The sequence below is a fragment of the Thermomyces lanuginosus genome (assembly GCF_041956635.1).
Source record: "Thermomyces lanuginosus strain ATCC 200065 unplaced genomic scaffold VTN49scaffold_22, whole genome shotgun sequence".
NCBI lineage: Eukaryota > Fungi > Ascomycota > Eurotiomycetes > Eurotiales > Trichocomaceae > Thermomyces > Thermomyces lanuginosus.
The window spans coordinates 908,360-935,132 of NW_027192356.1; the positions used below are offsets into that span (position 1 = coordinate 908,360).

Consider the following 26,773-nt stretch of genomic DNA (forward strand, 5'->3'; position numbering starts at 1 on the left):
CCCCAGCCCCACGTGATTCTAGTTCACCTGCAAGTTTTGCAACAGTTGGTGTTTGGAAAAAATTGACACCTGAACTACACACCCCACTGTACCGTAAAATTGGTGCTTGTCCACCTCCGCCGGAGTACGAGTACATTCTCCGTACAGCTGTCCACTCTCGTTGCAGGATGGCACCTAAGACCAAAGAGAAACAGCCCAGTCGATCCAAGCCCGAAAGTGCGGCGCCGTTGCAAGTCAACTGGCCACCGCTCCGCCCACTGGTGCCCAGCTTAGACTTGTATATCGATCCCATTCTGCCAAACCAGATTTTCCTCATCCGGAACTTCTTTACGAGCAGTCTCTGCAAGAATTATGTTTCGTTTCTTTCATCCTTACCGTTGACAACTACCCCGTCAAGACCAAAGAGCAAAGATGAAGCCGTGCGGGTCAATGACCGGTTTCAGATTCAAGATGCTGAATTCGCAGAGCGGCTCTGGAGTCAAACTGCTCTGCGAGATTTGGTTTCGGAGTGTCGAGGGTTGAACGACGGCGAAGAAGACGACCTCAGCGGCCTCCAGCGACAGACATGGGGAGGGATGCCGCTGGGATTGAACCCGAACATTCGCATTTACCGGTACTCTCCTGGTCAATTCTTTGCGCAGCATTGTATGTTTCTCTTTTTTATGCTTGTGAGGGGTGAATAACTATCACGAGGCTGACAATGCACATTCTTAGATGACGATTCTAACAATATCCAATTTCCCGACACATCTACCTCGTCCAAAGGAGGGTCGATAGCCGCTCGAACCACCTGGACCCTTCTCATCTATTTGACAACAACAGAAGGCGGCGAAACAGTCTTCTATCCGGAAGACGGAGCCCCGCCCATCTCGGTAGCTCCCGAAGTCGGCATGGCTTTATTGCACCGGCATGGTGAACACTGTCTCCTCCACGAGGCAAAGCAGGTCCGCAAGGGTGAGAAATGGGTGATTCGCAGCGATCTGGTCGTTCCGAGATAAATTTGGTCCAGAGTAATCAATCAGACTCGTCTCAACGTCTGTGCTGGTGTAGCTAGTACCTGTGCAATTACTCCGTAGTTATCCGAGATCAAGTCAACTCGGAGGATTCCGGCCGACTACAGGAACCAATGCAGCACCTCGGCTTATCACGTGACTCAGGTCCCTGCGAATCAGGCAAACAACTGGGGCAGCCAATGGGAGTCGGACAACACGCGTGCGGAGAAAAGTCAACCGCACCAATTGGCTCGGAATCCGGCGAAACTATTTTTACCTGCATCCTAAAGCCCATGATTTTCCTGGCATCTGAAATGGCTTCACCTCACCGCCCTGCATGCGCTGGTTCGTTTCTCCGTTCAGGTTCAACGACCTTCTAAGCAGCCGGAGCTGCGTGTCATGTCTCTTCGGACCATGACGGCGCCTGCGGTTGGCCATCGGCCCCTGGAACCAGGCATTGGCGTCGATCAGCCACTGGACGACCTCGTGGAAACGGTCCAGCGAACCCCGCGCGACAATTCCGACGGCGACGTTGTTTCGGATGCCCAAAACACAGATCGAGCGGCGGCGGACAAGATCGAAGATGTAGCCCAAGAAAGGGCGACCCAGAATGACGCGGTGAAGGAGGACGTCGTGGGCACGACACGCGACGCGGCCGCAGAAGATGAAGTTCGGAAACGCCAGGAACAAGAGGAACGAGAGAAGCAATCCGCGGCCAACTCTCTTCTTGCCCAAATACTCGGAAATGAGTCGTCGAGAACGGAGACGCCTGACCAGCCACCGCCAACGCCGGTAGTGGAGCGCATTACGGAGGTTCCTCCGAATGATCAGCCGCCTCAGGAAGATCGTCCATTGAATAACGCAGACCCGAACCAAGTGGTTGGTGATCAAGCACAAGAGACAAAAGATGATGCGATCAAGGTCGAGAGTCGCGAACCCGCAACAGACGCTGACAACCAGCAGAGCGTCCCCGTCCCTTCGACATCTGGTGGTATGGGGGAGAATACAATGGCGAGTCAAATGCCGGATATGACATCTGGGGCGACAGAGGATCCGCTGTCCAAGACAAGCAATGAGTCGAACGGATTATTTGCGCCATTCGACGCTGGCGCAACAAATCCTCCGAATATGATGGATGACATGATCTCCAATCCGTTCATGAATCAGAACGTGGGCATTTCGGATGTGGACCTCTCTGGACTCCCGGCCGTATCTGGTTACCCGAGCACGGATCCATATGACAACAACACAGCCACTTCTGTTTCCGGTTCTGAGCCGCGAATTCAGGCATTCGCCAAGCTGGAATTCGACGACGGCCATTTTTACGTGAACACGTACTCGTTTATTCTCGGGCGGGATGTACGAGCGGCGCGCGCCGCGTATCAGAGAGAACTGCAAGCGCGGCAGAATATGTCCGGGAGCTCAAGAAGAAATAAGAATTCAGGTGGCGATAGTACCTCTCATACACCGAAGAGAAAACGAGAAGGAAGTGCCGTCATAGGGAGCGTTGTCAGCGATTGCGGCGGTATCATGGGCTACGATCCTGACATCCCTCCTCGCCGTCGCTCGCAGCTAAGCCACCGGGAGTCACACGGATCGTTACCGGAATCGGCATTGCATGCCTCCCCGGCACAATTACAGACTCCCGGCTATACAGACTACAACGCGCTTGCCATGCAGTCACTGGGGGAAGGAGATGCAAGACCGGTTGATACATTGGCTCTTCTACCCTCCCCGGATGCCTGCCCAACCATTCCAATCCATCCCCCAGCGGCTGCTGATGGCAGTGCTGCAGGGCATAAGGGTATCTCACGCAAGCATGTTAAAATCGCCTACAATTTCGACAAGAACCTCTTTGAAATGGAGGTAATTGGGCGAAATGGCGCCTTCATTGGTGCAGATTGGCTGGCACCAGGAGAAGTCCGGCCATTACATAGCGGCGATTATATTCAGATTGGCGGCGTTCGAATACGATTTCTGCTCCCGGATGTACCAATTGGCGAAACGGGTGCAGATAGAGTAGAAGAGGCCAACCTGGAGGAGGAGAGCGCAGGAATGTCGGCGCCTGTTTCGGCTGATCCGGGAGAGGCGGATCAGATGAGCTCACATGCCGCAAAGGCTGCAAAGCTGCCCGAGAAACCGTCGACCGTCGAAGGAAACCAAGAGATTGTACCGCCGAAGCGCCGTGGTCCTGGGCGCCCTCCGAAGGATGGCATCATGTCGAAGCGCGAACGGGCCGAGCTTGCCCGGGAGCAAAAGCTGGCTGCCAAACGGGAAGCAAATGGTGGCGTTACACCTCCTCCGCTCAAGATGAAAATGTCAAAGCCGCGGAAAGAGGAATCGGCCGAGGATCCATCCAAGCAAGACAAGAAAAAGAGCGCCAAGCGAAAGCTACCAGATGGGTCGGATGTCCCTCTGCCGTCCATCGAAGGCGGCGAGCCTGCACAGCAACAGGCGGCGGAGGCAAAACCTCCACCACCCAAGAAGCGCAAGCCTTCTCGGTCGCCGTCACCAGACTATCCGCCGGAGTCGGCCTATACCGAAGAGCAGTTGGCGAAACCGCCGTACAATTACGCCGTTCTGATCTTCGATGCACTCTCCGAATCCAAGACCCCGATGACCCTAAAACAAATCTACCGCGCCTTGAAGCTGAAGTATCCGTACTTCCGGTTCAAGTGTGAGACTGAGGGATGGACATCCAGCGTGCGCCATAACCTCAATGGCAACAGAAACTTGTTTGAGCATGCAGAACGTGACGGCAAAGGATGGTCATGGCAGCTTGTTGCGGGGGCTACCGTTGATAAGGAAAAGAAAAGACGGCCGTCGCCTCCGCCTTCTGTTCAAAATCTCTCGCAATCTCAAAACAATGCATCTGCGAGAGACCAGCAACAACGTCAGCAGCAGCAACAACGGCAGCATTACATGCCACCTCCTGGACACCAATTCCACCACCAGGGAATGGCCATTGGCCCTCACGGCCAGCAATTTCAGTATCAATCTATGCCTCCGAATCGTTACAATCCCCCAGCTCCGGCGCCTCAGCATGCTCCCAGCTATCCACCTCAACCATCCTTCAAACCTCATCCGCAAGCACCTCATTCTGCCCCGTCACAAGACGTCAAAATTCCGGCTGGTTTCTCCCGACCAGCTCCCTCTGCCTACTCTTCTCCTTACAAGTCTAATTTACCACCGGAGCTTTCCAATCATCAACGGCAGCAGCAGCAACAACAACAACAACAGTTCCAATCGCCGCCAATTCCGGGGTCTAAGCCGGCAGAAGTGTCGTCCGGGACACAAAATGTTCAACATCCTCAACATCTCCAGTCATATGGCCCACCCGCAAGCCATCCTACCTACCCTCCATCGTCGAACGGCAATGTTCATCATGACCCAATGCCTCCTCCACCCGGTCAAATACCGCCGCAACCACCACCTCAGCCCCAGCTGCAGCGCCAACCTCAACCTCAGGTTCATCAACCGCAACAGCATCAAGCGCCGCCGCAGCCGCATCAGCATCCGCCGCCACCACCTTATCCGAGCGCCGTGCAGGCTACCCCCGCACAACCGGGGCAGCAGATGCCGGCACCGGAGGACAATGGTGATTCCGAGCCCGTGATGTCGTTCGAAGAGCGAGCCAACAAGGCAATCGACGACTTTGAAGCCGTCCTGATGGAGGACTATGACGACAAGGAATACATCCGCGAAGTTCTCAAGAGCGCACGGGCACGGGCTCTCGGACACGCGCAGGAGAGCTCATTCCCGGGTGGCGAGCCGAAAGACGAAGCGGTCATCCTGGACGCGCTGAAGAATCTAATTGGAAGCCTCAAAGGCGAACAAAACGGAGGGGCCTGAAGGGTTATTAATTCGACCTCTACGAAGTACATAATACATAGAAAGCTTTCCTCTTTTTGCTTTTTCTATTCTTTGATTTTTCTGTGACGACTTTACGACCGAAGATATCCTTCGATACATATACACTGGGCGGGAATGACTCGAAAGAGTGTTTGGCGTTTTTTTTTTTTTTTTTTTGTTTTGTTTGTTTGTTTTGAGTTGCATTTGATTGTTCCGGGTTGAATACTGTGCTGTTTGTTTTGATGTCTGTTGCATACCCCTTGGAGTGTAAGGGTGGAATGGGCATAGTACAGGATGAGTGCTAGTTTTTTTTTCAATGCAAAAATGGTGGTCTCTCGTTCGGTCATGACTGTCTATAACGCATTATCGTCCCTCAGACTTGAACTCCATAGTGTATATATGATGATGAATATGGTGCTCGTGAGGAGTGATATGTACCTTTAGTTTCGAGCGTGATTTCTTATACATCTCGTGCCATTCAGGAGAAACTCCAATAGCTCCGACATTACACTGGGACAAGAGCGCTGAACATGACAACGTGAAAACGAAAACGCAACCAGGATACGCCAATCGAATCGTAAGCAAAAAGACAGCTGTATGCATGTATGGGAACCAGAGGGAAAGTAAAACAAGGCGAAGGAAAAAAGAAATCCGCAGTTGAGACAGAAGGTGATTTCATCCGCATCATCACGGTTATCACCCCATGGCCATTTCTGCGCGTAGCTTTTCGAGTTCTGCTTCCTCGTCGAGCTCTTCTTCTGTTTGTTTGGATTTGCCCTTGACTGTGTGCACGGGATCGTGTCAGTTTTGCATTATCTGCGAAGGGAGGCGATAGGGGGAAAACTCACTCTCTCCGTTGGCTGCGGTTGGTAGACGGTTGAGTTGATCGGCCACCGGGACCGTGCCAGTCTTGAGCATTTGCTCGTCCATGGCCTCTTGCTCCAGCTCGTCCAGCTCGGCTTGGAGTTCGTCCTCGTCCGGTTGTTCGCCAACGGGGTTGCTGGTGATTGCGTTGGAGATTTCTTCGGCGAGTTGTTGCTGTTCCCGGATTTTGTCCCTATTATTGCGTTAACATCCGTAGGACCAATAGAGTTGAATGGATGCTCGTACATCATCTCGTCGACTTTGTCCATTGTCAGACCAGCGTGCATGCGCTTCATGGCCTCGCTGGCCTGGTTCATGGCCAGGAGGGTTTCCTGGTTGATGTTGGCTGCTTCTATCGTGTACACATGCTGCTCGAGTTGCATTATCTGCGCTTGTGTCTGTTCGAGGTTCTTTTCGTGAAGTTTCTTTCGTCGGAGTGCGGTTTTGGCAACTACAATTCCAACGTCCCGTCAGCTCTGGGGTGAACTTCAGCAACAAACACACATGGAAAAGTGCGCACCATTCTTATTTGTTTGAACATTCTTTTTTGCAATGTTCTCTTGCTCGGCAATTAGTTGCTCGAGATGTTTTTCCCGCTTTTGCAGCATGTCAAGCTGCCCGCGGAGCGCCAGGATGGCCTCCTTGGGGGCTTCTTTGCGCTTTTGCGCCGCGGAACCGCCGAACCATGACCACATAGTAGCTAATTAGAAGCCGTGCTTTCCCTTCCTCTTCCGAGAGTCAAGTGGGTGAAATGTCCGTGGGACGACAACCTGGATGAGGGGAAGGAACTACGAGTAGAAATCGGCGGGAACGAGATTTGATAAGCGTTCTGTTGCAAACGGAGTCGATCACAGCGGTCGAGAACCCCAACTGCAGACACTAAATCCAGCTCGAGCTCCAGAAGGGGTGTCGTCCACGTGTGTATTCTATACTGCAGATGCTTCGTGGCGAGCTTGCGAGGGCATCCGAGAGGCTCCAGATCGACGATCAGATTCCCCTCCGCCCATGACATCGGTGCCTCAAAATCACGTGATCTGTACTCTCCCGCCAAGCTCCGGCGTTCCCCGTTGGCCGTTTCGCCTGCGCCTGGAGCAGACGACAACAAACTCGCCGAGTTTCATCATGGAGACTCGACAAACCTTCATATAGACATCTGCTTTTGTTGGTGTTCACGATGAGATGAATGGACCTCGTCCATCAAGGGTGGTTTTCCTGTCTGACCTTCGAAAACTCCCCATTCATAGCAAAGTCCGGTTCCTGGGATGGTACGCGTTTGCCGCGTGAGCTTCTCTTTGTAAAGCACGCTGACATGTACCTAGTGTAAGCCGATATGATGTCGGCACTGGCCGACTCATTCTACAACACCGTTTGCAAGACCAACAACAGAAAAGCAGAAAAGTGAACATTAGGAAAAGTGCTCCCACGATCCCAGTGGATATCAACAACTTGCTTGAAACGATCAAGCGAGAGCAGCTCGATGTCGGCGCATGGCTGAGCGTGATCGGCTACATTCGGGAAGATCTCAGGGACGGCGAAATGCCTGGATCGAGTAAAGAGATTTATGTGGAGGCCGTGATGGTGCTCTCGGCGGATGCTATCAATGTCGCGGAGTACGAACGGACTCTTCGCGATATGCTTGAAGTCGAGCGTAGGATCAGAGGACCGGGTCAAAACGCGGTCACAGCGGATTAGATTCTCAATACAATTAAGTTTGCATTGATTACTGGCTATGTACAGATATGCGAGAACCATTGGCTGTGGTATTCAAGCCCCATCCTTCTATGCATAAGGATTCTTACTGGACCGTCCGAAAATCTTCCGTGAAATGTAGCTTTTTTTTTTTTTAATCCATCGTAGTCGCGATATTTGCGTGCTTGGACTCTTCGAGCATTCTTAGAGCTTCCCCTTTTCGATGTCCTCCGCAAACTCGGAATTGCCGTTCCCGGCATTATCCCCTTCCTCGATAGTGCGCTGCTGGACGCTCACACGCAGTCTTTCAGCCGCGCGACTGCGCTTCCCTTCCAGTTTTTTCTTATCTTCCTGCATCTGGCGAATGAATTCGCTCTTTTGTCGAATCTTATGGCCATACATCCAGAAAATCACGGGGATCGGAATGCATGCGACCTCCAGCAGCCCCAAGAGTGTGGCGGACCAATTGGGTCCAAGGTCTCGGTACATGTACACACCAACAAGAGGCATGACGCCGCCGAGGATACTACGAATCACTGCGTTTCCCGCCATCGCCGAGGCGGCGTAAATGCCGTAGCTGTGCGTCATGTAGTTGTTGGCATAGATGAAAACGCTGGTGTTGCCGCAGCCAAAAAGGATACCGGCAGCTAGAGGCAGTGGCCAGGGAATCGAGGCCGGCACACTGGTCCAGGCAAACCATAACTCGCCTGCGGGGATCAGAATGGAGCCAATTACTACCATTGAGACCATTGCTTCGGGCGGTGGTTTTCCGGTCTCGGGGTCCGGCTTGTGGCTGTTGATCATGCGTCGGATCAAGGGCTCGCAAACGATGGCGAGCACAGAGCCAATTCCAATCCCAGAGAAGGCTAAACCGGAAAGACCAATGCCCCAGCCACGGATCTCATGGAAAACGATGGGGTACGCCGTGAAACATAGATACAGAATCCCATACACGAGGGCGATATATAGGTTCCAGAATATGCTGATTCAAGTTAGCAACTCGCTCGTGACTTTGAAGCGTTTAATTCTAGATGATGGAACCCACCAGATCGGCTCAACGACGGCCATCACAAAGGGTCGTCCGAGACTGGTTTTCAATGTTTGGACCAGTGGAGCTTTGTTGTCGTATCGACTCCACCAGCGCGGATCGTCTGTCTCTTTGCGAATGCGGGCGGCCTTCTTCCTGAGAAGGACGGGTGCGTAGGTTTCTTTCATTACAATGGAAAAAGCCAGAGCTAGTCCACCCATGACTAGGCTGAGCCAACATGCCCACCGCCAGCCGAGATATTCGGTGACAAAACCACCGAAAATGGGACCGACAACTACATAATCAGCCTCCTAGCCCGTAATATCGCCTGGGATTGATAGTAAGAGATCACTTACCAGGACCATTAATAGGGCCCAAGCTCCAGATAGATAAGGCAAACGCTCGGTGCTCATCCGGAACGAGATCTGCCACCATGCCCGGGGCACTACTAATCATGATACTGCCGGCCACTGCGCCGATAAAGCGTACCACTATCAACGTAGTGACTGACTTCGCGAGAGCGGCAGGAATGATCATGACGCTGAAAAGGAACATACTGATGACTGAAATGGGTTTCCGACCATAGGTTTCACTCAGAGGGGCGACGACTACCGAGCCAGCGGCGAGACCGAAGAGATAAAATGACAGGCCGAGTGTCACAATGGTATTGGAGGTATTGAACTCTTCCGCCATCATGCCGATGCCGGAAGTATAGCTTGTCGAATATAGAACACTGCAAACGTCAGCAGCTCTTTCTTATTTCCAGGTTTCCATGTCCTCGACAGACGCCGGCCAAAACGACAGGAACAACGTACATGACTAAGGTGTTCCATGATAGAAACGTGATGCACATGGAACGATATAGTAACGGCCAATTCCACGGATTCTCAGGATCATCTGGACCATCCCAATCGACTTCGAAATTCGGATCCGAGGTGCCCGTGGTGCCGACGGAGGAGATTCTCTGAGCGAGCGAGTTGTGGGATATTCTTGAGATCTGGGGGGTAAGGGCCTCAGGGTCCAGATAGCCATCATCGCGCCGTGATTGTTCTGCTGGCTCGGTGGCACTGCCCGTCTCAGTCTCTGCCGACGATGACGATGACGATGACGATGATGACGAGGCGGCGACGGGCGATGGTGCCGCGGAGCGAGGGGCACTGTCATCGCGGTTGTTGTGGTGCTGGTCTTCCGGCCATTGTTCCTGGTTGTTCTTTTCCGGATCTGCGCTCCTATCGGACATAGATACTGCTGTACTCTAGTCGTCCTCTGTCCTTGCACAATATCCCAATCCTAGAGACGATCTATCCCGGGCAATGGATCATGCGCATAAGTATGACACTGGATTCGAGAAGGAGGAAGATTCCTTATTCAAGATTTCAAGAGCTCAAGGACACCAGCTTGAAAGTAACACGTTCCAATAATATGAGCCTAAATGGTAATAATATGGGTCGAGGGTTGGGAAGGATAGATAAGAAAAAAAATTTCACTCACTCTACAACAGGATCTGCTTTCGTAAATGTTGCATCGCAAGCTAGACGATCATGTACGGACGCTGGACGCGCGCGTTTGATTTTTCCTTCGTTTGATTGACAATCTGGAATTCTCGAGAAACATTGACCGAAATTGTCTTCTCAATCGGTCCTTCTTGGACCTAGGCTGGTTTCTTTCATGATTCACCATTTCAAATAGGTGACCTCGGCCATCCACTTCGGATAACTTGCCGATGGCGCCAGAGGTACAGAACGTTCAACTTCCGCAAACTCTAAACCAATATAGGTTTGGCCACATGTCGGAATTAATTGCTCTGAGGAGGGCTCCCTAACTTCAGTATCCCTCCAATATCCACAATGGCAGGAAACGTCCCTAAGGGAGCAAATATCCCCGGTGATCTATCATTACACCATCAGGTCGATCACCCATCACTCACTTATTCTCCGGACTCTTCGTGGTTATCGACGAGGACACAGAACAAGCGATTGAGTCCTTGCTCGTTATATGCAGAGTATACGGGAGTATACTCCCACCTCGTGGGCTCCTGGAAAGATTCAGGTTCAGGTGGAAAAAGAAATCTCCATCCACGAATCAAATTTCCGCCAATACGGCATGTTAACAAATCACATTGAATGGAAGTGAAAGAGTTCTTGCGCGGATTAAGATCCGTGCGTGGGTGGAGTCTAGTGGGGGGCCTCCAATGCCGGTTTGCCGACAACCCGATTCGGCAGAGAGCCCTAAGTTCACAAGGTAGCCTGAAGGCTATTTTGCTCTGCATGCAGATTGCAGGGTCCAGGACGAAGGCTCAGAGCAATAACATTTGTTGTCTGCACTGACCGTCCACTATTGGCGATCTTCTTTGTCTGGCCCCTTGACCTCGGATGTGGATCAATGAATGCCGTCGACCATGGCCAGATACTGAACTGGGACTCAACGGCGTCGATAGGGATTTGAAGCAGACGGCCTTTGAAGATATGGAAGTGCATGCTCGTCTACATCCTCAGTTATAGGTACGCTGGTAATAAAAGTTCCATTTTAACAAATATTCACAACTCTCTTGATACAAAGAAACCCCAAAGTGCGCCTCACCCGAGGCTTCCTAATGTATTATTATATTCGTAGTCCATATCAGACTTTGGCTAATTTTCAGGGCGCTGACCGTAGACGACATAGCTGCGAGTGTCATTCATGGTTAGTCTATTCTATAGCTGTGCCGCTTAAAGGATGCAGAGATACCCACAAGTTGAACAGTGCATGGATTTCACGGTTTCGGCCGTCGGCCTGGGCTTTGGTGGCAAGGACAGTGACTTCTTCTGGAGCCCAATTCTTGAACCGCGTCAGAACAGCCAGGGCCCCAGCCTCAAAACCAGCTGCTTCGCCCTGCGCTTGGTTCCAGGCGCCGAGTTTTTTCTGTACCAAGAGGTCAGCGGTCGATTATTTTTAATTACTGGTGGGGACAAGGTGAACACTGACAAGATGCTTATCCTTTGGCCACACGCCGTAGGGAATGACAAACTTCTCCACGTGGATGTTCACGAAACCGGCGTCCTTGAACCATTGCCCCAGCTTAGGCCCAGGTCTGGGCTCGTAGCCGGCTTCCTTGAACGCACCGAGGACTTCATCGTAGTACTGCAGGAATGCAGTGCCCTTGAGACTGTCGTCTTCTGAGTAGGGGTAGGTATCCCAGTCTTGGATTTCAACCCAGCCGCCGGGCTTGACTGATCTGTTCTTCGTTAGAGTCAAGGAACGCATAGCGAAAAGTTCTGATCGCATACCGATAGCACTGCTCGATCAGCCTTGGAAAGTTCTTGATTGAGCCAGCCAAATATCGGGCATGGATGAAGTCAAATGGGTCTTTTTCATAAGCCCATTCTGACTCAATATCATCGACCAGGAACTTGACGTTCGGAGGAACCCTGGGAAAGTATGTCAGCAAAGCGATCGTACTATGAGCTCGATGATTAGACTCACAGACTCGGCTGGGTCGGGCTCAAGTCACAACCAATCACCTGGGACAAACAGATGGGATCTCAGCATTCCGGTCATCTTGAATCGCTCCCAATAATATTCTTTACCTCGGCCGCGGGGTGCTGGTCCGCTACGACGAGTTAGTATCCGTATTCTGCATCGGCCAAACTTGGAAGACAAATTTACCAAAGTCAATGGCCCAGATACCGGTTCCAGTTGCGAGATCAATTGCGCGCTGCGGATTCTTCAGTGGAGCCAGGTAAAGTTTCCGGTGCAAGACCTGGAGCATAAGCTCGTGTAGCATATCTAGTCGGTCGCTTTCTGACTCATCATTGGGGAGGAGGTACGCTAGAGAGTAATAATCAGCATACAGAGTTTCGGGTGGAGAGAAGAGATTAGACCCTACACCCATCGCGGAATCCATGATAGCGACGACCATTTTCATGCCGATACTCGAGCACCGAGGACGTCAAGGACGCAGTGTACGATGATCTATGTCGAGAAGCAGGCTGAGCATGATTTTTCACATCGACAGCGCCATAGCCACAACACATACAGTTCGTCGCCATAAGCCGAGTCGTTTTCAAACTGCGCGACGCAAGTAAGCAGCGCGCCATAACGTTCTCCAATGGAGGGTTATCGTACCGAGGTGTCCACTTCCACGTTGACGGGGGCATTCGTAGGAGTGGTGCTCTGTTCCTGAACGGAGGTATCTGCCATGGTGGAAAAATAGTCCGTTGAATTCCACGAAGACTGACAATCGACAGATCACAAGTTGAACAATCTTAAAATATACGGATGTCGGTTTGTATGCAGGACAGTCTCGGACGGGACCCAAGAGCTCACAACAGTCACCAAGGCATTCGTAGAGTGTTCTCTGTAGCCAGCGCTGGGTATTCTGGGCCAGTATTAATATGCACAAGTGGATAAGAATTGAGCTCTTAGTTCCCCGACGGCGGTGCTGCACCTCTGCCAAAACGGTAACAGAGGCGGCCGCCATCTGGGGCATATGACAGGGATGTCTAGATGAGATTGAGCAACCGCGGGCCGTGCTGTGCGAAGCAGGGAAATCCAACGTGCCGTTTACTGCATGGACTTTACTCAAATAGTCAAGCATTCGGAGCGTCCGACGCGGCTCAAGGTACACCTGATTGGTCCGTAAATGGCTTTGCATGTCCCTCCATCTGCCAATCAGCGCTGCCGGGCTGTCCAATCCCTGCTTCCCTGGCGGCCCGGCGTGGAGCCTAGACCCTGAACTTAGAGAACTGATACTGCTACTGCTGCAGTTAATGACTGAAACAGGCGCGACGGCCGCAGAAAGGACCGAAGCACAGCGGGAAAATTTGGACTAGGTTAGGGGGTGCTATGAGTACGAGTTGGCAGAGCAGGTGTTACAGCATTACGGGCATTGCTGGCGTAGAACCGGCAGCCGTTGTATGTTCCATGGCTAAATGTACATAGTCGACAAGGCTTTTCACGCTGCGCGAGACTAGGTGGACCTTCAGGTATAGGAGAGGCCATTATCCACCGCAGATTTCACCTTGTCACTTCTCGGGACGTTGACCATAGACGACATAGCTGCGAGTGTCATTCATGGTTAGTCTATTCTGTAGCTGTGCCGCTTAAAGGGTGCAGAGATACCCACAAGTTGAACAGTGCATGGATTTCACGGTTTCGGCCGTCGGCCTGGGCTTTGGTGGCAAGGACAGTGACTTCTTCTGGAGCCCAATTCTTGAACCGCGTCAGAACGGCCAGGGCCCCAGCCTCAAAACCAGCTGCTTCGCCCTGCGCTTGGTTCCAGGCGCCGAGTTTTTTCTGTACCAAGAGGTCAGCGGTCGATTATTTTTATTACTGGTGGGGACAAGGTGAACACTGACAAGATGCTTATCCTTTGGCCACACGCCGTAGGGAATGACAAACTTCTCCACGTGGATGTTCACGAAACCGGCGTCCTTGAACCATTGCCCCAGCTTAGGCCCAGGTCTGGGCTCGTAGCCGGCTTCCTCGAACGCACCGAGGACTTCATTGTAGTACTGCAGGAATGCAGTGCCGTTGACACTCCCGTCCTCAGAGTGCGGGTAGCCATCCCAGTCTTGGAATTCAACCCAGCCGCCGGGCTTGACTGATCTGTTCTTCTTCGTTAGAGTCAAAGAAAGCACAGTGAAAAGTTCTGATCGCATACCGATAGCACTGCTCGATCAGCCTTGGAAAGTTCTTGATTGAGCCAGCCAGATATCGGGCATGGATGAAGTCGAATGGGTCTTTTTCATAAGCCCATTCTGACTCAATATCATCGACCAGGAACTTGACGTTCGGAGGAACCCTGGGAAAGTATGTCAGCAAAGCGATCGTACTATGAGCTCGATGATTAGACTCACAGACTCGGCTGGGTCGGGCTCAAGTCACAACCAATCACCTGGGACAAACAGATGGGATCTCAGCATTCCGGTCATCTTGAATCGCTCCCAATAATATTCTTTACCTCGGCCGCGGGGTGCTGGTCCGCTACGACGAGTTAGTATCCGTATTCTGCATCGGCCAAACTTGGAAGACAAACTTACCAAAGTCAATGGCCCAGATACCGGTTCCAGTTGCGAGATCAATTGCGCGCTGCGGATTCTTCAGAGGAGCCAGGTAAAGTTTCCGGTGCAAGACCTGGAGCATAAGCTCGTGTAGCATATCTAGTCGGTCGCTTTCTGATTCATCATTGGGGAGGAGGTACGCTAGAGAGTAATCATCAGAATACAGAGTTTCGGGTGGAAAGAAGAGATTAGACCCTACACCCATCGCGGAATCCATGATAGCGACGACCATTTTCATGCCGATACTCGAGCACCGAGGACGTCAAGGACGCAGTGTACGATGATCTATGTCGAGACGCAGGCTGAGCATGATTTTTCACATCGACAGCGCCATAGCCACAACACATACAGTTCGTCGCCATAAGCCGAGTCGTTTTCAAACTGCGCGACGCAAGTAAGCAGCGCGCCATAACGTTCTTCAATGGAGGGTTATCGTACCGAGGTGTCCACTTCCACGTTGACGGGGCCATTCGTAGGAGTGGTGCTCTGTTCCTGAACGGAGGTATCTGCCATGGTGGAAAAATAGTCCGTTGAATTCCACGAAGACTGACAATCGACAGATCACAAGTTCAACAATCTTAAAATATACGGATGTCGGTTTGTATGCAGGACAGTCTCGGACGGGACCCAAGAGCTCACAACAGTCACCAAGGCATTCGTAGAGTGTTCTCTGTAGCCAGCGTTGGGTACCCCGGGCCAGTATTAATATGCACAAGTGGATAAGAATTGAGCTCTTAGTTCCCCGACGGCGTTGCTGCACCTCTGCCAAAACGGTAACAGAGGCTGTTGCTTGCGGATGGTACATGGCGACAACTGACAAGGGTGTCTTTCTCATGAGACTGAATTAACCGGGGCCACTGTCGGGGGTTAGTTTAGGCGAAATCCAACGTGCGCATCTCGCTCAAGCGAGTCACGCATTCGAAGCATTCAACCGGATCTCAGTAAACTGGGATAGATTTATGCGTTGTAGTGAATTGTGCATACATTATTCAGTGGTGAGCGAAGGGAATTTCTCTTGAAAGGAAAGCCATCCTGTTCGCACGCCTCCTACCATTAGTCTGCCCAGTAACACGATAATAACGAGAAAAGCCATTTTCATTTGCAAGCGCTTAGATGTGTGGGGCACGCTAAAAAGTAAGCACTGTACCTAAACTCGTTATCACGCAGGCCTATGCCTAACCAGAACTGGAAAATGTCGTCAATCTTCGCAGATGTGAACGGAGCGAAAGGGTCCGGAATCCGCTCGACTAATGGCCGGCGGATCAAGGGATAGACAAGCAATGGGCTGATACTTTAGGTGTACTTGCCGGCAACAGTTACGAGTAACAATTGTGTCCCTAGAACACCCGATTCAACTTCAAAAGTACGAGTATCTACTACTCGTACGGAAGACTGTGTAGTGCACCAATAGTAGCCTTGGTACTTGTTTTGCTTATCTGCAAGGTCAACCAGTTGCGTCATATTTCATGGCAGTCATGTTCATCATTCAATAGCGTCAAGCAGACTACCGCCAAAACTAGATACAATTCGGAACGAAACTCATTTACAGGCGAGCCAGGTTCACGGTCTCGCCAGGTGCGTGGTAAGTAGGCACCTTCATGTCCAGGGCAGCACCAGAGTAGCCCAGATCCTCGGCAACGAGGACAGAGCACTTCTCGCCGATGAGCAGAGCAGTCTGTTGTTGGCCATCTCGTTAGCAGCCTGTTGATATCTCCCGAGGAGAAGATGGTGCTTACGCTGAAGGTGTTGCAGCCGACGTTGTCCGGGCAAATGGACAAGTCGCAGACCTTGAGGCCCTTGACGCCATGGACGTTGAGGCGCTCGTCGACGACACCGTGGCGAACAACTGAGTTGCCCTCGCGCGGAGCCATACTGCAGGTTCCCAGAGAGTGCCAGGTGGTCTCGGTATGGCGTTGCACTGTGGCACGTTAGTTTCCTTACAACGATCACGATAGAGTACACGTGTCGTAACATACCCCATTTCTCGATCGCCTCAATATCCTTCTTCGTGTACTTGATCGGCTCGCGCGTGTCCTGACGGTTGGAATTGAGGTACGTCTCCGAAGCCGCCTTGCCCGGCTCGAGCTTATGAGACCAAGAACCTGTTCGCTGTGTCAGTGCGAGGTGATTCTTTCTGCAGGCCGTGAAAGGCAGGTTACTCACCATGTTGGATATTGGCACTGAGGTGGTTCGGGCCTGCATAGGCATTGGTCGTGGCAACGTCCAAGTCGAACGCCCTAGCAGGCGAGTCGTATGCGAAGTGCGGGTGCATGGCGGTGACTTCACCAGCGTATGCCTGCATGCGCCGAGCGGTCTCACGGGACTTGATGTAGCCCCAGACCATCGGCGCCATATCGCGTGGGTCGTTCATGAAACCAGCATCGAAGTCGGGAGCCTCATATGGATCAGGCGAGGTGACATGGACCCAACCGCGAGAGAATGGGTATTCCTATTGTTCCATCATCAGCCTCAAGAACACATGAAGTGGAAAACAGTAGAAAAACTCACCAAGAAGTGGAACATGGTGAAGAACTTGCCCGGCGGCATGAGCATGTGGTCACCGAACCAGCCAGAGATGACGGAGTAGTGCATGACTGGTTTGTCAGGCTTGTCCTTGAAGTAGGTCTCCCAGCCACTCTGGAAGTCGGGAGTCGGCCATGTGCGCATTTCAGCAAGCTCTTCCTCGGTAGGACGAATCTTAACGCCGGCCTCGATACCGTTGGTGGCCAGCGGCCCAGTGCCCTTGATGTTCCACTCCTCGTAGACTCGTCGCTGCACCTCCGGGTCGCCGCGAATGAAGTCATCAAAGGTCTCAACGTCGGGCTTAGCACGGTACACGGCAAACATGAGGTAGTGGTCTTGGAAGTTCAGACCGACACCAGGCAGGTTGACCAGGGGGCGGATACCGGCGCGGCGCAGCTTCTCAGGGTCGCCAATACCGGAGCGCTGAAGAATTTGGGGAGACCCCAGGGTGCCAGCACTGACGATGATCTGCTTGCGGGCCTTGTAGACTGTGCGTGGCGGAGTGCCGCCGCCAACGTTTTTCGTCGGCACGGTGACCACACCGACGGCACGGCCGTCCTCGATGATAACCTTGTCGACCTTGGTGTTGCACTTGAGATGCAAGTTGGTGTACTTGGCACGGGTGGCGTGGACGTAAGCATGCGCAGCATCGCTTCGACGGCCCGTGTCGCGGTTGATCCACTTGAGCCAGTGCTCAGCACCGTGGCCCGTCTTCAGGTCTTGAAGGTCGTCAGTGATTGGAATGCCTTGCGACTCGGCGGCACGCAAAAAGTCCTGCATGATTGGATATGTGTAGTTGCCAAACGAGACCTTGATCGGCCCCTCGAAGCCGTGGATTTCGGGGTTGTTGCAGGCCCGCTGGTATGTCTCGTGCTTCTTCATAAGCGGGATGAGCTCCTTGGTGGACCAGCCCTTGGCCTTCCAGTCATCGTAGTCCGAAGCCGACGCACGAGTGTACATCTAACCCCCTCGTTAGCAGGCAATACATGAGGCATCTTCAGGTTGAGGGAAGCTCGTACCATGAAGTTGATGGAGCTGCCACCACCCAAGATATGGGCAGCCGGGACAATGGCGCGGCGACCATCCAGCCATTCCGACGGACGCGAGTAGTAGAACGACGCTGTTTTGGAGTCAAGCTTCATATTCCGGGGGTAGATACCCGGGCGGTAGACCCTGGAAGGAAGAGTTTGTTAGCGTTCCGACAACTGTCCACCCCGCAGCAACCGTGCCACGCAATCAGACGTACCATGGGTTGTTGAGGTTGTCCTCACCAGCCTCGATCAGGAGCACCTGCAGGTTGTGATCGAGGTTCGCCAGGCGGCCGGCGGGCACGCATCCAGCACTGCCACCACCGCAAATGATAATATCAACCTCCTCCGGAATCGTCATTGTGATGATGTCAGGGTCGTGCTGAACAATGATCCTGCAAACTTATCCTTATCCTCGAGGAAAGGATGAGAGCTGAATGAGCGACAAGCAGGATTCCAGGTGCTATATAAAATGACCTACGTTAAGCATCCCCGCAGTCGAAGCTGTCGTTCAGGTTCAAGCTGGAGCGGAGATAGCAGGCGATTTACTTGAGAAGCGCACCGTCAAACGCACATCCTCTCCGCAACGGCGCATGCTCCCCGCTCTACTGAGCACAATCGTCCATCCGAACCATCGAATAGACATCGAGACATCGTCATTACAAACTGTGTGCCCTTCAGCAACGCAGGTAACCAGCTCCAACCTCTGGGGCTTTGCAGCTGCTAGCCTCCGCATCCATCAAACTCCCCCCCGCACGGATGCATGATTTCAGTCCGCTAGGACAAATTGACAATGGTTGCCGCTCCAATGGAGAAGCAACGAGGGCGCAACAGGAATTGGCGGGCTGCAGAGGCATGTGCTGATTAACTGTCGCGAATAGAAGTACAAGCACAATGGCTACAATAACATGGCGGTCCAAGGAGAGAACTGCAAACACGGACACTGATGGGTTTCACACAATGGACCGAACATGATTGCCTAGAAATGTACACAATGAGTCCCATTACAGTACCCCATCAAATTCATCGACAAATGATCGTATTATTGTAATATGATATTGAAGCTGGGAGCTGCATACCAATTGAGTTGACTATTTGGGGCTGAACCAGGGCCTGGTGTGGGGGTTTCCCCGCAAAAACGGCCTTAGCCCTTAGGGGCCCGCCGGCATTGGCGTCCGTCCGCAGTGGGCCACTGATCGGGTTGCCATTCCGCTGCGCCATTCTACGCGTGGTTACTGCCGCTCCCCATAGCGAGTCAGAATGTGAGCTGTCTTCCAGGTTTAACGAGTCAACGACGCACAATTAATGTCCCCCCCTCCAATGCCATTCTCCGGTCCTCCGCCATCTGGTAATCTCTGATGCTGATCGACAGACTCCCCGCAGTATCCATTCCAGTTGCCGCTGGGAAGAGATTTACCCCCCACACATTCTCCAGATGCCCGGCGGGCTAGACTGCAGGCCATTGACGAATTGATCTTAGCGTGATATGTGCATCTCCATACCCCAGATTGATCGCTGAGAAGAAACGACCTAGTAGATAGGATAGGTCTGTGAAGCGATCCACTGCTAATAGCTACGCAGCTGTCTCTCCAACAGGCCCATGACTTCTCCGACATCGCGTCTGAACCGGCCCTTACTCCGGTACCAGCAGCTTGGCCAATAGACAACCATCTCGCGTCCATTAACCCGTTATCGAACGTTCTGTTGAGCGGCTTGGCGACGCCGCTCCAAAATCTCCATTCGCAAGCTCTCCGCAGCCACCTCCACATCGAGCGCGGCCCCGACGCTCCGACGCCACGTCTCTTCCAGACCGACTAGCTCTGCCTGGCCAGACAATTGGGCAAGCTTACGCTCTTTATTGACATTATCAACAGCCTCATTGGTTTCTGCCAGTTCTCGTTCAAGACCACGCAAGATTTCCTCCAACTGGGAGTTGCCGATCAGCCAGGCATTCTTGCCGTTTTCTTCTAGGAGCGTCAGGTTGGCATGGCGCATTGAAAGATGGGAACTCGACGCGTATGCCTTCTGAAGGGCCTCCTTCCATTTGGGGAGGGCGCGGGATGCCTCCTCAGCGGTTGTCGACTTTTCGGCAGGAGCCTCTGGCGCTTCGTATCGACTTAAATCCACTCCGCCACTCATGGGTTGTCCAGCTTCAACGCGCGACAATTCCTGCTCGATCAGATCGCTGAAACGGAACTCCGGTAGAGCGGGGACAGCAGGATGCAGTGTCGTCTGATAATCATGTGGAAGCTCTGCGGAGATGAGCTCTTCCGCTGCCGCACGAGCTTCAGGACTGGGCTCCGTGTCAATATCTACAGATGCTGGGGTCAGATGCGCACGTGTGAGGGGAAACTTTCGCAACCATCACTTACAAGGGAGGGATTCGTGGAATTCGTTGATAAGAGGCATTCTCAGTTGTCCCTGTTTTCCTGAGCTGTCGGCGCTGATTGTCTCCTGTAATGTTCATTGAAATGGCGGAAAACTTGACCTCCGAGTGAAGATGGCGGTTAAACTGTTTTTCCGAAGCAATCGACTTTCAAGTAATCACTTCACGTATTTTATCACGTGACTGAGGATATGGGGATGAACCACCGAACCAGTCCGAATCAGGTTAAGCCTTCTCTGTGATTAGTGACGTCACTGGTGGTTGATATGTTGATTCCTCTTGGCCAGTGAGAAGTCAAGACGCTGGAAGTCTGAATGGACGGTCTCGGGACTAAAGCCGACTTTGCATCTCCGGCTGCACGCCTATGCCAATTTTGCCAAGTACTGTACGTGGTACAGGGATAGGCGGCGAATCCGTGAAGAGTTTACGAATGACTCGAGGAACGGGGAAGACAGCCTGGTCACTCGAAGAGCACTCGTGACCCCGGCATGACACTGTTCAATGCAACACGAAGTCGCGGAACATGAGTCAAGAAGCTCTGAGGGCGGCAAATACCGAGTTTACTTCAGGCACCACCAAGACAAATGGCAAAGCGCGATATTCTACCAACAACCGAGGCAAATGAATACTTGAACTTCGCGTTGGGTGTCATACTGCTCTATTAACTTCATTAGGACTAGGGGTTACACTCGACTTCCGGGGTACACTACAAGCAAAATGAAAAATCACAATATGCAAGTTGCTCATGGTGATTTAGCGTCATGTGCAATACAATCTCTTCCCACAGATTGGCCGGTGCCCCTGGGAAACACTCCATATAGTTGGAAGCCCCAAAAAGAAAGCAGGGTTGATAGCCGGGCCCACGTGACTAGTACTACTCTCTGGGATCATTAAGGTGCAACTATCCTTCTGTCCCTCACTCTAGTTCGAGTCCTGTGCCGATCTCCGACTGGGACTTAATAAGTCCCGTTGATGTCGCTCCTGGTCGGATCGGCTTTTTGATCAACATTCAGCGTGCCATGAACCACATTAGTTATGCGGCGATTCTCGCGTGGAATCTGATGATACGGTTCGTGAGTACAAACTTGTGATGAATTTCAGAATGGCACGAATCCTTGGTATCGCCGCAATTACGGCGCTGCTGATGAGTGTGTTGCTCCTGGTGCAATGGGTAACACCGTTTGGCGTGTCCGACAGCTTTGACATCACCGCGTCTAAGCCTGTGTGGCAGCGGAGAGCCGATAACTCGAATTTTCTTCTCGGTGCGGGTAAAGCAGATATCACAGGGTATGTGGACACTGGCATTTGATAAAAGCGAAAACTCATTTCAATCTCCGTTTCAAAGTCCGGTTGTAGAAATAGGTCTGAATGGATATGCGGACATCAATCAAGTGGGGACGGGTCTGCGACAGCGGATCTACTCTCGCGCGTTCATTATAGCCGACATAGATAACCCTGAGGACACTTTTATATACATAGTTCTTGATGCCCACTCGGGAGATACTGCTATTCGGGACGGGATTCTGAAAGGTCTGGCCTCGTTGGGCGGCGAATACGCTCGCTACGGCACGCACAACCTGGCGCTTACCGGAACGCACTCCCATGCCGGTCCAGGCGCGTGGATGAATTACCTCCTGCCACAGGTGCCGACCAAAGGTTTTGACAAACAAAGCTACCAGGCTATCGTCGATGGAGTTATACTCTCTATTAAAAGGGCCCATGAGAACCTGGCACCGGGCCGCCTAAGTGTCGGCACGATTGAAATTCCCGATGGAAATATTAACCGGAGCCCGTACGCGTATTTGGCAAATCCAGAGGAGGAACGCGCGCGGTACAAGTATGACACGGACAAGACGCTCACTCTGCTACGCTTCGACCGCTCTTCAGACAACAAGACCACAGCTATTCTGACATTTTTTTCCGTGCACGGAACCTCTCTTTACCAGAACAATACTCTCACAGCGGGCGACAACAAAGGAGTCGCAGCTTGGTTATTCGAGAGAAGCGTTCGTAATGATTCCCGATTCGCAGATAACTTTGTTGCTGGTTTCTCTCAGTCGAGTGTTGGGGACACATCGCCGAATGTTCTGGGCGCGTTCTGTGAAGATACTGGGCTTCCATGTCGGTTCGAAGACAGTACCTGCAATGGCAAGACACAAAAGTGTCGAGCACGAGGCCCATACTTCACAGAGAATGATGGCGGTTCTAAAAGCTGCTTTGAGATGGGCCGTCGCCAGTTTGCTGCCGCAAAGACACTCTACGAAAAAATGGATCACCATGCAACACCTATTGAGGGTAACTCTATTGTCTCGTCTTTCCATGTTTATCATGACTTTACCGACTATGAATTCCCATCGCCTTTCAATTCCAGTACTCTGAGGACATGCTATGCCGCACTTGGGTTCTCTTTTGCCGCGGGAACAACAGATGGACCGGGACAATTTGACTTTACTCAAAACTCCTCAACCCCAGCCGAAGACAATCCACTGTGGTATGTTGCGCGAGCATTCATTCATCAACCCTCCGCAAAGCAGAAGGCATGCCAGGCTCCGAAGGAGATTCTCATTGATGCTGGCGGTGCTACTTTACCTTATGCATGGGCGCCGAACATCGTTGACATTCAAGTCCTGCGGGTGGGCCAGCTGTTGATCGTCGTGTCCGCCAGCGAAGTCACCACCATGGCTGGACGCCGATGGAAGTCCGCATTAGCCAGCGCGGCTACTGATATCTTGGACATTGCTGAGCCCCTGGTCGTCTTAGGAGCGCCAGCAAATACCTACGCGCACTACGTGACGACAGAAGAAGAGTACGGTGTGCAGCGCTATGAGGGTGGATCGACGTTATATGGACCAAATACTTTGGCTGGCTATGTGAATCTGACTCTTACTTACCTTCCATACCTTGGCAGCGCTGCGGAGAGGAGCAAGTTGCCGCCTATCCCGTCTGGGCCAAAGCCTCCGGTCAACACCGACAAGTCTCTGAGTTTTATTCCCGGTGTCGTATACGATGGCGCTCCGATTGGCAAGTCCTTTGGCGATGTTCTCTCTACGTCACCCAATGTGACTTACCGACCTGGTGACACCATAGAAGCCACCTTTGTGGGCGCAAATACTCGCAACAATCTTCGTCTGGAAGGAACTTTTGCTGCGGTTGAGTGGCTGAATCCCAGCTCGAACAAGTGGCAAGTCGTACGGACAGACGAGGATTGGAATCTCGTCTACCAGTGGAAACGGACAAATACTCTACTTGGCTACAGCGAGGTCACTCTATCGTGGCAAATCGAAGACAGCTTCTACGCCACTGGAAGCTCAAATCCTGTGGAAGATGGGCTCTATCGGCTCCATTATTATGGAGATTCAAAGAATCCGATAGGGAAGATTGAGTCATTCGAAGGAGTCACTGGGGCGTTTACTGTTCGAGTCTAGAACTGGGGTCCTATTAGCGGGCCTGGTGCGGGTAGCGATCTAATATCAAGATATCATGACATTATGATTGACGAGTTAATGAGTTTACCTTTGAACAATTTATGACAGACTGCATTGTCGAGGAACCCCCAATGAGACAACTCATTTTTCAGTAAATAGTACTATACTACGGAGTACTCTGGACTTTGTGGGGACGGCTTGTACTTCATAGATTGTATGAAGCACATGTTTGGACAGCAATAGGCGCTTTAATGATTTATTTTGTCTAACAGCGGAACCTGTGCAAAGCAATATTTAATTTAGTATGAAGTTGTAAAGGTAAAGTACCTATGTACATGAAGTCACATTGGGGATCTAGAGGTGTCTGGAACGGTGGATCTTCAGCATTTAGAGTTTGACGCTATGTTCAACTTGGTTAGTTCCCACAATGCTTAAATTTGAATAGACCAATCGCATGTTACCGTTCCTGGTCAGCGGGCGCGAGCTGCGACCGGGACGAGCCCACTTTTTCTATACTTTGGAGCACTGCCAGCCAACCGGCCTTCTGATCCCTGGCAATCATCGTTCCTCCTCGCTCTTCAATGTTTCTGACATGTTTCGACTGGCCGTGGACGGCGGCAGCTACTCGTTGCAAAATCTCGACCAGAATAGCCATCCCAGGAGGGGGCCGGCGCTATTCGTTCTAGTCTTCTGCCACCGCACTGGACTCTTGACAGCTGATTGAGTCGCTGCTAGTAGCTCGGGTTTCGGGTACCCGTCCTTTGGTAGCTCTATGAAACGGGTGCCGACCTGTCAGTCCATACTATTTATGCATGAGAATTGAGGGTCGGGATGCTCGTTGCTTATAAGCAATTTGAGCTCCAGCAACCGTAGTCTGCTTGTTTCTGCGCCTTCGAGTCAGACTGCATCTCGATTTCGTCACTCGTTTCCATTTCCTTAGCTAGTTGTGTATCGTTTCCTGCTGTTTTTCCCTGTTCATCTGGCGTTCTTTGTGATCGCACATTGCACAGTCATTGCTTGCTCGACAAGTCATTTGCTCAACTGTATATTTTCCACTGGCAGCTCACGCATTTTTCCTGCTTGCATTCTGCCTTCTAGACATCAGCGACACCAACTGCAGGTCGTCTTCTGATGACAAAATGAGACTCCCGGTCTCGAGTGTATTACTAGTGCTATTCTTCACAACAAACGCCTGGGCTGGTCCCATTGCTGGGTTTCGATGGCCTCGAGATTTTTCCGCAGGCGCAACGCCGACAATGAACGCCGAGACAGCTGCGACCATTGAGGGCATCGCCACCATTGTGCCTATTCCTTCTAATTCGCAGGAAACCTCCACCTCACAGTCATCGGTGACAACAGATCCAGCTGCGCCAGATCAATCATCTTCTCTGGGCAACCCGAACCAAGGTTCCTCTGTTCTCTCGCTCGATTTCGCAATTGACAGCTCATCTTCTACGACTCCTCCAACGTCGAACAGTTTCGTAACTACGACCCAGTCATCAACCAATACAATAAACGGAACGCCACTCCCTCTGGCGGATACAAGCACAGACACTTCGAGACCGTTGCCGTCGACACCAGCATTTACTGGGTCAGAGACGAATGGCCCCCAAGGAGCTCAAGGTCAAGGAGCGGCTTCTTCTGGCCCGTGTCCACTTGCAGCTGAAACAGCAAACTCGCCTGATCAAGCCGCATCTTTTGTACTGTCTTCGGGGGCCATTTCGACGGCGACGACTGCGCCAGGCTCAGAAAGCTCAGGCCCAGAATTCACTAGTCTGGCGTCGGCTTCAACTGCTGCACTTGATACCGGATCCTCCGGGACGATCCTGGCCGCCTCGACGCAAGACTTGGAATTATTCCCATCGTCGTCGCAGATCGCATCGTCGTCTACCCCAACTGGATTCACTGATCCGGCAATTACCCCAAGTACTACAGGCCATTCGACTGCTGAGGCTGGCACCAATCAGACTGCGACGGTGGTACCATCAGAAACAGCGGCGATCTTCAATCCGTCTTCTTCCTCTGCACCTCCGGGTGCTCCGCAAGCACTTGGCGCCGGCAGTCCCAGTGAAACGGCTAGTTCTACGACAGGCTTACCAGTAATTACGTTCTTGACCTTGACGGCGACTGCAGATCCACAGCAGTCGTTTGCCCTATCCGCCGCGGATCTCAGTGAGACTACTGCGACGGTACTATCAGCCACAACCTCGTCAACTTCAGCCGCAGCTCCAGATCCATCAACACTGCTGCCTGGGACCGTCAACGTTCCCCAAGAAACTACTACGGTTCCACTGTTGGAGACTTTGTCAGCTTCCACACCATCTCCAAATTTACCCCAATCACTTGGCACTTCATCTCTCAACAATCAAGATACTACTATCGCGGTGCCTCCGCCGTCGCCCTCATCAGCTACAACCGCACTCCGAGATCCATCACCAAATCTATTCACTCCAGTCGTCGGCAGCCAAGAAGAAGCCACTACAGTGCCACCACCACCTCCTCCTCCTTCAGCGACTTCTTCGACTTCCACACCAACCCTAGATCCACCACAACAACTCGCTACAATCGCTAATGGCCCCGAAGAAACGACTACTGCGACGGTGACGCGAACTACGTCCACGCAGGTGGTCTTCGTCACGATGACGAGAACGTTGAGCGTTCCGTCACCGACAGGGGAGGAACCGGAGATTCCGGTGCGGACCTCACTTGCTCCTCCACCACCGCCTCCTCAGGACACCGTTACCATCGACCCCGACACAGAGGTCCCCCCCATTACACCCACTTTGGTACCGAATGGACAAGGTAATACGGTGAATGTTGTGACAGTGGAAAAAACTACAACGATTACCGAAACAACGACGACGACCGTCACAACAACCGTATTTGCCTGAGTATTTTGGATGGAACGAACGTGTTTGAACCGATACATTAATTTCGACCATGTAC

At 52.1% G+C, this 26,773-nt stretch overlaps 12 protein-coding genes across 12 annotated transcripts; 5 read left to right on the plus strand and 7 right to left on the minus strand.

Annotated features, from left to right (window-relative positions):
• Positions 1-167: 167 nt before the first annotated feature.
• On the plus strand, positions 168-998 carry VTN49DRAFT_1276 (uncharacterized protein; the record flags this gene model as incomplete). Its single annotated transcript, XM_069408873.1, has 2 exons — positions 168-645; positions 715-998. 2 exons carry the CDS (start codon positions 168-170, stop codon positions 996-998), a joined length of 762 nt encoding a protein of 253 aa, XP_069270316.1.
• A 408-nt stretch (positions 999-1,406) lies between these two features.
• VTN49DRAFT_1277 (uncharacterized protein) lies at positions 1,407-4,844 on the plus strand (the record flags this gene model as incomplete). The annotated part of the gene is made up of 1 exon (XM_069408874.1): positions 1,407-4,844. One exon carries the CDS (start codon positions 1,407-1,409, stop codon positions 4,842-4,844), a length of 3,438 nt encoding a protein of 1,145 aa, XP_069270317.1.
• Positions 4,845-5,540: 696 nt separating this feature from the next.
• VTN49DRAFT_1278 (uncharacterized protein) lies at positions 5,541-6,403 on the minus strand (the record flags this gene model as incomplete). The annotated part of the gene is made up of 4 exons (XM_069408875.1): positions 5,541-5,626; positions 5,693-5,901; positions 5,955-6,159; positions 6,229-6,403. 4 exons carry the CDS (start codon positions 6,401-6,403, stop codon positions 5,541-5,543), a joined length of 675 nt encoding a protein of 224 aa, XP_069270318.1.
• A 484-nt stretch (positions 6,404-6,887) lies between these two features.
• On the plus strand, positions 6,888-7,400 carry VTN49DRAFT_1279 (uncharacterized protein; the record flags this gene model as incomplete). The annotated part of the gene is made up of 2 exons (XM_069408876.1): positions 6,888-6,973; positions 7,028-7,400. The coding sequence occupies 2 exons, from the start codon at positions 6,888-6,890 to the stop codon at positions 7,398-7,400; spliced, it is 459 nt and encodes a 152-aa protein (XP_069270319.1).
• A 201-nt stretch (positions 7,401-7,601) lies between these two features.
• Positions 7,602-9,664, minus strand: VTN49DRAFT_1280 (uncharacterized protein; the record flags this gene model as incomplete). The annotated part of the gene is made up of 4 exons (XM_069408878.1): positions 7,602-8,379; positions 8,443-8,719; positions 8,781-9,157; positions 9,240-9,664. The coding sequence occupies 4 exons, from the start codon at positions 9,662-9,664 to the stop codon at positions 7,602-7,604; spliced, it is 1,857 nt and encodes a 618-aa protein (XP_069270320.1).
• Positions 9,665-11,054: 1,390 nt separating this feature from the next.
• Positions 11,055-12,603, minus strand: VTN49DRAFT_1281 (uncharacterized protein; the record flags this gene model as incomplete). Its single annotated transcript, XM_069408879.1, has 10 exons — positions 11,055-11,088; positions 11,156-11,325; positions 11,389-11,638; positions 11,691-11,831; positions 11,887-11,924; positions 11,991-12,013; positions 12,070-12,231; positions 12,290-12,375; positions 12,440-12,471; positions 12,529-12,603. The coding sequence occupies 10 exons, from the start codon at positions 12,601-12,603 to the stop codon at positions 11,055-11,057; spliced, it is 1,011 nt and encodes a 336-aa protein (XP_069270321.1).
• Positions 12,604-13,427: 824 nt separating this feature from the next.
• Positions 13,428-14,978, minus strand: VTN49DRAFT_1282 (uncharacterized protein; the record flags this gene model as incomplete). The annotated part of the gene is made up of 10 exons (XM_069408880.1): positions 13,428-13,461; positions 13,529-13,698; positions 13,761-14,010; positions 14,066-14,206; positions 14,262-14,299; positions 14,366-14,388; positions 14,445-14,606; positions 14,665-14,750; positions 14,815-14,846; positions 14,904-14,978. 10 exons carry the CDS (start codon positions 14,976-14,978, stop codon positions 13,428-13,430), a joined length of 1,011 nt encoding a protein of 336 aa, XP_069270322.1.
• Positions 14,979-16,008: 1,030 nt separating this feature from the next.
• On the minus strand, positions 16,009-18,377 carry VTN49DRAFT_1283 (uncharacterized protein; the record flags this gene model as incomplete). Its single annotated transcript, XM_069408881.1, has 7 exons — positions 16,009-16,140; positions 16,202-16,383; positions 16,442-16,567; positions 16,629-16,914; positions 16,974-17,948; positions 18,008-18,161; positions 18,235-18,377. The coding sequence occupies 7 exons, from the start codon at positions 18,375-18,377 to the stop codon at positions 16,009-16,011; spliced, it is 1,998 nt and encodes a 665-aa protein (XP_069270323.1).
• A 592-nt stretch (positions 18,378-18,969) lies between these two features.
• Positions 18,970-19,632, minus strand: VTN49DRAFT_1284 (uncharacterized protein; the record flags this gene model as incomplete). The annotated part of the gene is made up of 3 exons (XM_069408882.1): positions 18,970-18,995; positions 19,096-19,251; positions 19,317-19,632. 3 exons carry the CDS (start codon positions 19,630-19,632, stop codon positions 18,970-18,972), a joined length of 498 nt encoding a protein of 165 aa, XP_069270324.1.
• Positions 19,633-19,705: 73 nt separating this feature from the next.
• VTN49DRAFT_1285 (uncharacterized protein) lies at positions 19,706-20,425 on the minus strand (the record flags this gene model as incomplete). The annotated part of the gene is made up of 2 exons (XM_069408883.1): positions 19,706-20,328; positions 20,389-20,425. 2 exons carry the CDS (start codon positions 20,423-20,425, stop codon positions 19,706-19,708), a joined length of 660 nt encoding a protein of 219 aa, XP_069270325.1.
• Positions 20,426-21,492: 1,067 nt separating this feature from the next.
• VTN49DRAFT_1286 (uncharacterized protein) lies at positions 21,493-23,827 on the plus strand (the record flags this gene model as incomplete). The annotated part of the gene is made up of 2 exons (XM_069408884.1): positions 21,493-21,689; positions 21,748-23,827. The coding sequence occupies 2 exons, from the start codon at positions 21,493-21,495 to the stop codon at positions 23,825-23,827; spliced, it is 2,277 nt and encodes a 758-aa protein (XP_069270326.1).
• A 1,256-nt stretch (positions 23,828-25,083) lies between these two features.
• On the plus strand, positions 25,084-26,718 carry VTN49DRAFT_1287 (uncharacterized protein; the record flags this gene model as incomplete). The annotated part of the gene is made up of 1 exon (XM_069408885.1): positions 25,084-26,718. One exon carries the CDS (start codon positions 25,084-25,086, stop codon positions 26,716-26,718), a length of 1,635 nt encoding a protein of 544 aa, XP_069270327.1.
• Positions 26,719-26,773: the final 55 nt, after the last annotated feature.